The sequence below is a fragment of the Pygoscelis adeliae genome, unplaced genomic scaffold (genome assembly GCF_000699105.1).
Source record: "Pygoscelis adeliae isolate BGI_AS28 unplaced genomic scaffold, ASM69910v1 Scaffold38, whole genome shotgun sequence".
Lineage (NCBI taxonomy): Eukaryota > Metazoa > Chordata > Aves > Sphenisciformes > Spheniscidae > Pygoscelis > Pygoscelis adeliae.
This window is the reverse complement of record NW_008825614.1, coordinates 11288238-11298821: the sequence shown is the minus strand read 5'-3', so window position 1 is coordinate 11298821 and position 10584 is coordinate 11288238. Positions and strand designations below refer to the sequence as shown.

The following is a 10584-nucleotide window of genomic DNA, read 5'->3' as shown; positions in this document are numbered from 1 at the left end:
CACTAAGAGTCTTTTTGCTAATTTCAATCCCTGCAACAGTACTGCTATCAAAGCCAAGGCAAATTAATTTTCCATCCTATTTAATGATGATAATCTGTATCAAATGCTTTATTAAAGACAAGATAGTCTACATAATTATTAAACAGTATTTACTTCGCATTTGGTAATCAGAAACAGTTGTTCCAGGAATTTGACCAGTGCTTGAAAGGTATTTAATTGTTATTGGACAAGTACTTTCCAGTGGGGAACTTGCATTCAGAACAAAGGAAATAATGTGTTTAGGAGCTTCGAACATAGACTTTGAACACAGTTTCTGTGACATTGTCTTCTGCCATGTCGAGCACCAGGACTTTAATGCTCTGTACATATCCTTGCAGTGAAAATCTGGTTTTTGTCTAACAAGTGTGTGTTGTTTCAGACTCCATGACAGAAAGATGTGTATAATAGGACTGAGCATCCTAATGGAATTGCAGAACCGACCGCCTGCAGTGGATGCTGTGGCTGCTCAGATTGTCCCTTCAATCCTCCTCCTCTTCCTGGGCTTAAAACAAGTTTGCGCCTCACGAGAACTCACAGAACATGAGGATCATGCTAAAGATGAAAAACACGTTGCAGAAGATAATGGTAAAATCTCCCCTTTTCACATTGTGGATTTTGTCTGGATTTAATTTAAAGGGGGTAAGAAATTGCAGTTCATTTTTAAGACTCATTAGTCTGCTGAAAATAGCTCGGCTTACTGGGTGCTTGAAAGATCATCTTAGGAATTGATTTTTCCTCCCAAAATGTAATCAAAACGTTTCAATGTGTAACAGCTAACACTTTGTGAAAGGGTAGTATTGGTTTAAGAGTAACAATAAAACTTGCAAGTCCACTCTTCTGGGTTGTGAATGTGCTCCGTCTTCTCACATAGGCAGCAGGAGTTTGCCAGGACTGCACTGGTTATATTCTTGACTCCTGGAAAGAAGCTGTTTCTAGTACCCAACTACTTGAAAGACCTGTTTGGCTGAACTTTGAAGGAAATCCTAGCAAGTCTTCTTTGTCCAAATGGAAAGTGATTTGCAAAGCGGGGTTTGAGACAGCTGAGGTTCCTGGAGTAGACAGACCTCTTACTGCTGTGTCTGCCAGAAGAGAAAAAATATCAAAGAATACCTTGCGGAGGGAGTTGTGGGGAGTGAATTTTGCACAGCATTGCAGGCAGATATGTGTGGCTCTATTTGACTTGGAACAGGAGATAGATGGTTTGAGGTCTGAAAATTAGATTGGATATAAGCAGATTATGTAATCCACTCAAATTTCACATATGATTGTTCTGTAATGGAATTACAGAATTCTTCTCAATGCATAGGAGTACAGTATGGAAACAGCACAGTAATTTGCAAATCTCTGTCCTGTGATTCTTCAGTCCCTGCTTGTTGCAGATATAGTCATCTTTATTCTTTCTAAACCGTTAACACAGGAAGAGCTGAAGGTTTGGAATTGGAGGGGGATTTCTGTTATCTTGATTTTAAGTCAGAAATATTTTTCCTTAAGTAAGAAATAGCAATGTTTAGAATTGCATGTTGGAGTTGCATTTAATTCAGGATGTAATCGTTGTTTCATAAGCGGAATGGAAGGTCAAGCTAAGCGAAAGGTGCTATTTTAAGTTTGTTCAAATAAAGGAGCACTCTGAAGAATAGCAGGCAGACATTTGGTCTACATCTGGTTTTCTCTTTGTTTTGTGTCAATTTGTGAAGTCTATGCAAGTCTCTATTTGTTCATAATTTAGAAAGCACAGTGATGGAACACTTTGTCAAAGACACATTTCCTCAAAATTTTTGGATCCTATGATTGCACAATGACTGCATAAATGAAAGGAGAAAAAAGATGGCAGTTTCACATTCCCCAGGTGTGCTTAGAAACAGAAGCTTAACTGATCTTGAATGTAGGAAACATTTCAACAGCTTCATTTTTCCAATTCTTCAAAGATTTTGGGGGAAGGGTGTTAACAGAGGGTCCCCTTTCCGGCCAAAACCTAGATTTATTAATTTTTCTTCATTCATAAGTCACTGTTTCCTTACACTTATTAAACTTTGTTTTACAAAACACATCAATGATTTTGCAGAAGAGATACCGAGTGATGAGGAGGAGACAAACGAAGTGAGCCAGGCGATGCAAGAGAACCATGGTGGAGGAGGAGGAGGAGGTGGTGGTGGTGGAGGTGGAGAGGAAGAGGAAGATGATGATGATGATGATGACTGGGATGAAGATGCATTGGAAGAGACTGCCCTTGAAGGGTTCAGCACACCTCTTGACCTTGAAAATGGTGTTGATGAATACCAGTTTTTTACACAAGCACTTTTAGGTATGTGTTTGCTAGTTGGCAGAATGATATAACATGATGAAATCGTTTGGAGATGTTTATGATCATCACTGGGAAAAACCCTTTTCTTTGTTGTGGGTAATAATTTAGATTATGGAAACTGGAAAATGTGATCTTCCTTTCTAATGTTAGTCCTAAGATTTTTTGGCTTACAAGTACTGCAAAAACAAATGGTAGCAGATGCAGCCAGAGATTAATTCTCTTCATGTTCTCTTTCAGAACTTTTCAATCACAGCTTAAATAAGTGGGACTCGGTCACTAGACGGACTCCTATATATAGAAATATTTGTCACTTTCTAGATGTTAAAATCATAATGGAGAAATTTTCTCCCTTTCCTGTTTGACTAATCCTGTTGCTTATAGTTTTGATATGAGTTTTAAATTAGAAGATTCACTTCATCGCTGTCCATGAATAATGGCCACATGGTTAACTTTCTGTTTCAGAAAGCAGAGAATGTGATTAAGTTCCCCAAAACGGATTGCCTCTATTACAGTGGGGATTCTGTGCTAAGAAAACTGACAGGACACTGAACCTGTTTTGCAGTGCAAATGCTGTTTTAAAACCAACCAGGAATTCCATGTGTTTCATTTTGTTCTTCTTAAATTAACTTTGCAATGTGACCTGATAATCACTTTTCATCCATTCCTGTTCTGACAGCGGTGCAGAGCCGAGATGCAGCCTGGTACCATTCGCTGACAGCACCGTTGAGTGAGGATCAGAAGAAACAGCTGCAGGAAATTTATACATTAGCAGAACACCGGCGAAATGCTGCAGGTGAGTCACTTCTCTGGGGCCATTTTGTCTGTTGCAGGGATGTTGGAACTGCATCTAAGCTGTAACAACAGAGAGAATAAACCTCTGTGCTAGGTAACATTTCCTGAGAAGTGTGAGTAGGATATTGCGCTTATATTATCTCTTGCCTGGAAGTGTGTGTTATTCAGAGAGATTACTGTTGCTTCTAATTAATTGCCTTCTCATTGACATGTGCTGCTGTTTGAACAGGGTACGAACTAGTTTTGCACAATCTGACATTTGAAATGAAGAGCAAATTAAGGCAATATCTAGCTGTCAGCCAGGCATTTGATGAAGATTACTATAGATTATTATGTGTTTAAGGGTTTTGTAACTTTTTAATCACTAACATTGCCTTCACAGTCAGGGTAAGGTTTTAGAAGTGTAGAAAGCTTACATCGTGAAAAATAAATTCAGATTTAATCAAAAAGGACACAGAATAGTGTGACATAGACTGATTCTGTAGAGGATTAATTTCTCAGCTCTGTTGCAGAGGTGTGTGCGTTTTATGCATTTAGAGAAAATCTGAGTGTAATTTATTACTGTCACTGCATTTAGGGAACGGAATTTTGACTCAACCGAGCGTTTTTTCCACAACTTTGCATTCTTAGCTGAGCTATATTGTCTCTGTCAAAAGTGTTCTCTATAGACTATTTTTCATATTCTTTCCCTTCTTTGAATTCTAGAGACTAAGACAATAGAACAACAAAGTGGCTACACATTCGACAACAAAGGACTGATCACAGCATTTAACTTTGCTGGAAGTACTCCTGGTGGCAACTGAAGGATCAACTACAAAGGTCAATGGGAAGGGTCTCATCATCACATTTTCTTGAAATCATCGTGACTTCTGAGTGATAGGGGAGGGTAATTTAATGCTGCTGAAGGTTTTCTGGAAAATAGCAGTGTGCTTCCCCCACCAGAATGCTCTTTCTAACCAGCTACTGTAATGTACAAATTCTTGTGGTGTTTTTATAATTCGATGGACTGAAAGGAAACATTTGTCCTTGAGGAACCTGAATGACTGGGAGGGGCCAGGCTGCATCTAATTGAGTTGCACTTCTCAGGTTTTTGCTGTGCAGAATTGATAGATTCATATGGATAACAGTGCCTTCTGTTGTACATGGATTGCCTGAACAAATGGATTTTGGAGTGCATTATAATTTTTTAAGTGTAAGGACATTTCTTGATACACTGTAAGCCTTGGTTCCATGTTTTCCAGTCACCTGCTTTTTACTACTCAGTTTAATTGTTCGTTGGTTGCATACACGTTGCTGGATTCAGAATATGATTTCATCTTCCCTATTTGGTGCAGACCAAACGTGTAGAGGGAGGTGTCTGTTGGAGTTGCAAAGCATACACTGGTTACATCAAAGGGTCTGAACAAAATTGCAGATTTTCCCTTGATGCAGTAGTCTTAAATTATTTCTCTTAGCCGTGAAATCAACTCGCTTGAGTTATGATGGCACGCATGGCAGGTGGCTACCCTAAATCTGCATTGATATTACCTCCTGCCTGGACAAGTGGTGTGGCCCTCGCATGTAGATGTTCTACATGACAACTTTTTATTTCCACTATTTTTGATGAATATTGGATTTTACTTGGGATTCTATAAAACTCTTTTCTGTTTTTATTCATTCATTACCATTCCAGTGGTAGTACTGAATAATGTGGTACAAAATATTTACAGTATTTTATTTATCTTGATAGAAGAAAAACAGCTCCAAACTTATTTCTTCTTACTCTTACACTTCTGTGATTGAATTTCTGATCTGCATTCCATTTGGCTGTTCTTGTCCCATGCTGAAATTTCATTATCTGCCAGATTTTTTCCTAAATTTCAAAGACTGGTTTCTCATAAATTGAAACACATATAACAAAGTGTTTGTGAATATGTTTATTTAGTGAGAAACTGATAGCAGTACTAATTTGAATAGGTGCCCCTCCTTTAGATCTATTGGGATCACAGTGGTGTAGCCAAAGTAAGTAGGGGTGCTTTAGAATGTGAAGTTTGGATTGGAGATAAAATGTTTAGACCAGATTTTGTCTCGATGTGTTAATTTCTTTATGACTTAAAAACATTTACCAAGCAATTTTAAGCGGATACTGATAATGTATTTCTTTAGAGCAGTGCCGCAACTGAAAAGTCGAAGCCCTTCCCATATCCCATCAAATTTTCAATGGCTGTAGCGGATTACAGATTGCTGGCCCGGCACTGTGCTGAAGCTTTCATTTTTTATATGTCAGAGTAATTATAATTCAGTCTGATAAATCTGAAGTGCTCTACACCTTCGCTTCTGGAAAAGGCCAAAGTATCTCCGTCTGTTCCTTGCCCCATCCTCTGGAATTTTCTCAGCCTGGCAGCTGTGGGGCAGAAGATTCCCTGCTGCTTTCCTTTTTCCTGCACCTTTGTGTCAGACTCTCTCTGGTGCTGTTCGCTGCTGCTGCTGCTTTTTTTTTTTCCCTCTCCACACAGCAGCTGCGGAGTAAAGTTGGCCTGGTTCGTGTAGGTTTTTCACTGCTGCTACTCACTTAATAGCAACAGTGAAAATTTCTCACTTTTAGGTCTGTTGTACATATGGAAAACTGTGGAAATTCCAGGGTCTGTATTTCCAAAAGGGAACAATACTTTGAGCTGCATTGGACAGGCTCTTTAAGCTCAAGCAACAGGGGGCTGGGACATCCTTTATTTTGAACATCAAGCCATGAAAATTATGTCACTTTTGCTGATTTAGGCCTGGGGGTATATTGACTGAGATGGTAGGAAGGCATTACATCCAGTTTGTTGGTGAGTTTCTCAGAAACCGTAGACGTTTTGAAATCCTTCAGGAATTTAAGAAGCGGTTTTTGGAAGATAAGGACATGAACAACTTCTCTCTTACCTGACAATTGAAGTTAAGTATTAGGCAGGTAAACTGTTTAAGCCCATTATTATTTTATTAAAAAAAAATGAGATTGTCAAGTTGGGTTTCTTTCAAAGCCCATTTGCCTTCTCTACACTGGCATGCAGAGTAGAAGAGGGATTTATTTTTCTCCTGCTAATGAGGTTGCTTGCACAGTCACAAGCTAATATTTGGGAGTTAATGTGTTCAAGGAAAAATCTGCTTTTGCATAGCATCATCTTTGTGTCACTCAGCTGAACTATGGCTGCTCCCTAGTTCTGCTTCTTGTATACTTTTCAAATCAACTGCCAAGAAAATTTCATCCAGATGTTTCTTACAAGGGGTTTAATCAGCAGCGTGGAGTCGGGAATCTTTGTTGTCTATTTTCAGTGGGGGTCAGAGATGTCTGAGGGGATGGCATGTAGAAAGGTTAAATGCCCTTCCTATCCCAGGAGATTCACGAGCAAATGTTTCTACTGGCAAAAGCAAATGTTAATTATTTTATTCCTTTTTTTGAAAAGGGTTTTCATCCAAAAAGATTTATTGGGCTCTAGCCTCCACTTCAACATATGATTCTCTTTTAACATGATAAATATCCGTTTGTACATGATCATAAATAGGTAATGGATTTTAGGGATTTCTTTCTGAGCTGTGTCCAGCTTTGTACTACATTAAAGGGAGAGTAACACAAATGTGCATTACTGTCTCACTTTGAAGCCAAGGTAATCATGGAATATCAGATACCAGCATCGGCCAACCAAGCACGATGTATTTGCCGTTGGAAGTACAGAGAATCCTGAATGTCTTGTAAAATAAAACAAAGGCTGATAACCGGTGACCTATGTTGCCCCATGCCCATGTTCCCAAAGTGTGAAGGTGACTTGTATGGGAACCATGGGGGCTTTACATAGGAAATTAGCATTACGTAGGTTATAATCATAGCAAATGTTACCATACATGATAAGCTGCTTTTTCAGATAAAATTAACTGATCCTGGGTATTGAATTGTATATGCTGTTTTGTCACTCTTGAAAGGAAAATAAGAATCACCACATGTTTTGGCTGCTTCTTTTTGCTTCTCTTTTTCAAAGTTAAAGTACTTGGTTTGCAGTCATTACAAAGCAAAATCTTTAATCAAAATGGCCAGCTCCAGGAAGAGTGCAGAATATCAGGCTAAGGAAAAAGCTAAAAAGCCCCAACCCCAACAATCCCCCCAAACTCACATGTGCACAGTCTGATTGAAATAAACGTGCTTTGGGAGTGTAAGTCAAAATATGTAAAGAATGTTACACCTGCAGGGTGTCAGGGAGACATTAAATGTCTCTTTGGGACATGCCCTTTGCCTGTGAAGTCCAGGCAGTTTGTGACTCTGGATTCCATCATACATTGTAGAGGGGAGAAGGTAGGAGAGTAGAGGATTTATTTTTTTTTACTATAAAGCAAGAGTCTGTCTTGAGACTTTTGTGAGCCAAAGGAATTGTAGACAACATGAATGATTAACTGTCTTTTGTTTCCAGAATACTTTTCAGCCTTTTTTCTTCCCTCCTTTCCTTCTATTTGCCAACCGCTATGTTATCAGCTATTTCAGGGGATATTCAAAATACTTGAAAAGGTAAAGCTTAAGCAATTTTTAAAAAATCCTGTTGTTCTTGAAGCAATGCAACCTATCCATTGCATTTCTATCTAAAGAACAAAGTCCCTCATTTGACATATGCAGATGACACAGAACTACAAAAATCCCTCACTTGTGCCTGCAGTTTGGTGAGCCTTTCTGTGATTTACTTCTTAATATGGGTACTTTGAAATCCCCACCCCTTGTACTGAAATTTGCTCAAAGGATAGGCAAAAATGCACTATGTAATGCAGTAGCCAGTCCTAGTTCTGAGGTAGACCCTAGTCAATCTTTTGATAATACTTGACAGCCTGGTGGTCAGTTCCTCAAGGATCTGTCTCTTACTGAGGACATTCTTCAAGTCCAAGAGACTCTGTATCTTTGCAGGTGGACAGAGAATCATATTTCCCTCATCGCAGCAAAGCATACAGCAGGCATGGATATCAACTTCTTGATCTTATGAGTGAAAATAGCACTCTTTTCTCTCGGATGTCAAATCTTACCCCAAACAGATGGGATACAGTAGAGATGGGTGTTCCCAGGAAGCCAGACAGTATTCCAGATACCAGAAGATCTTAGCATAAAGCCATATCGTAAAGAGGATATATGAACAGGCCAAGCTGCTTGCTTTTGAAACCTTTTCCACTGCTACTACTTTTGTAAAACCAACCAAACAAAAACAGTGTAAAATGAAAGAGAACTAAAGCAGTGCTTGTGCACTAGACCGGTAGAAACTTCCCTGGCCTGTGGATCTAATCCCAGTACTCACTGCAAATGCACTCATATACTTTGCAACATCTGTATGGATATCAGTACCCTGAATCTGACAGCCATTAATGAGAGGTAAAGACTTAATGTGATTTTTCTCTGGCAGAAAACAGATGCATCCCTTTAAAAAGTGGGAACCTGTTGTCCTGGCTGATGTGCAATCACCAACGGGAGACACTCAGTGGGATTACAGCCTTTCTTAAAGATAGTCAGCATACCTGCTACTAAAGGGCTACCTGAAGTGCTCCATGTCTAGGGAGCTGATGAAACCACTCCTCAACTAAAGAGTTTTGGGGAACAGCAGTTCAGAGAGAATCTGCAGGCATATGTAATTGTGATGAATTGGGAAAGCATCCATTTAAATTGAGGTGATGCATTTGATACGATCTGAGGATCTGCAGTGTTCCCAATGTTGCCTGGATCTTCTAGAGGAGCGTCCAAGAGCTTTGTCCCATGCCTTTCTCCAGGAAGAGAATACCCTTGGGCAGGCCCAAATTTGGCGCGATGCTTTGAACTTGGGATCAGAAAGCAATTTTGATTACAAGCTGGTAGTTGTCCATATCAGAAAAATGAGGTGAAAGCGGTATATTAATGCTAGGAGTCTCTTTATAGGCTGTGTAGAGGTTCACAATTGTAAGTGCTTGGCGACGTGCATGGCAGGGTAGGAGATGAACTTTCAGATGCATTGATTTCTCCAGTGTGAATAAAACAGTGTCAGCTCCAGGATTCACCTGAGGTGAATGGAGAGTGTTGGTCAGGGGCCGCCTGCTGGACCATCCAGGATTACGTTAGATGAAGTGAAATGCAAAAAGTGAAAAATTACTTGATAGTCAAAGCTGTTGAGCAACAAAAATGAATGTTTTCTCGAAATGAGACTTTAATACTGTGTTCAGGTATGTTTTAATTTTCAGGTTTCTTGCCCTTACGCAAAATACAAAATTACTACATGACATGGAGGCCTATTGATTTTTCACAGGATTGTTTACTATTGAAGGTGTTTATCCAAGAATTGTTCCTCATTTTTAGATATTTTCAACATGTTTGTTGGTAAAGTTGCACATACCCCTCTTTCACTACTTTCCATGCACAGAGATCTTGGAAATTAACTTAAAAGGAAGAACAACAGTGCTTTGAAAAGAGAAGACTATGCATAAGCAGGTTATTTCTAGAAAACAGAACAACTGTGGCCTCTGAAGAAAATATGAAACAATAAATATTTATACAACAGTGCATGAGGTAAAGAAAGGAATATAAGACAATATAAGCGAGACTTCGTTCTTCGATCACAGGTGTAATGTTTTTTTTTCATTGCCAAACAATGTGTGAAAATTGCTTTTGATTGCATGTGCTGTTGGTAGTACGCCTAATGTAAATCACCTGAAATGTTTTTGGGCTCAGAAAGAGACCAAAGAGGCCGTGCAGATTTCTTTTGATATTAAAAGCAAAGATAGGAGCCCATGCCTGCAGTGACTGGAGGGAGACCGCTGTGTGCTACATTAGCAGATTAAATTGCAGGATCATCACCTTTGTAAGAAGCCTAAAGTACTAAACTGTGGGTTGGCTTTGAGGGCAAGAATTGACAAATGCAAAAGATGCATTGATGACAAGAAGAACCTCTTCCTAGCTTAAAGAATTCTGTACAGTGTTCTCTTAAGCTGTGCTGAATTTGCTTTAAAAATAGTAATAAATCTTATTGCTTAGGTCAAATGTTACATCTGTTGTGCATTTATATGGGAGTAATAATATTTCTTAAAAAAATGTAATGTGCCACCTACCAAGGAGCCCAATCTCATTTTACAGCCTCTCTTCATAGAGCCATAAAACTCTGAAGAAGAACAAAGAACAAGAACACCCCAGAATTAATTTTAAACAAATGTGCGTTATCCAGAGTTAATGTGTGCATTTGTGTAGCAGTGTGCGTTTGTTAATCTCAGACTTGGGAAGGCAACTATTCACATGCACGCTTTGCCTGCGAAAGAACATAACTGACGTTTGATGTAGATAAGATCGTTACGGATCATCCAAATACAGTTCTTAAAATATCAAACTAGTGAAGACAGTCACCTTGCAGTCCTGAGAGAGGGGATTGCACCAGAGCTTGGGCCAGTCTTCTGTGCATGGAATTCATAAAGACGTTTTACCAGGCTTCCACAAGACAAGAGATTAATCC

General features: G+C 39.2%; 1 protein-coding gene across 1 annotated transcript in view; it reads left to right on the top strand.

Moving 5' to 3' along the window:
• IPO8 (importin 8) overlaps positions 1-6726 on the top strand; it is a 44362-nt gene extending 37636 nt beyond the window's left edge. The window contains exons 22-25 of the mRNA XM_009333033.1: positions 419-624; positions 2102-2341; positions 3018-3134; positions 3839-6726. Coding sequence (XP_009331308.1) covers positions 419-624; positions 2102-2341; positions 3018-3134; positions 3839-3936 — 661 coding nt within the window. The 3' untranslated portion in view covers positions 3937-6726. The remainder of the gene's footprint in view (positions 1-418; positions 625-2101; positions 2342-3017; positions 3135-3838) is intronic.
• Positions 6727-10584: the final 3858 nt, after the last annotated feature.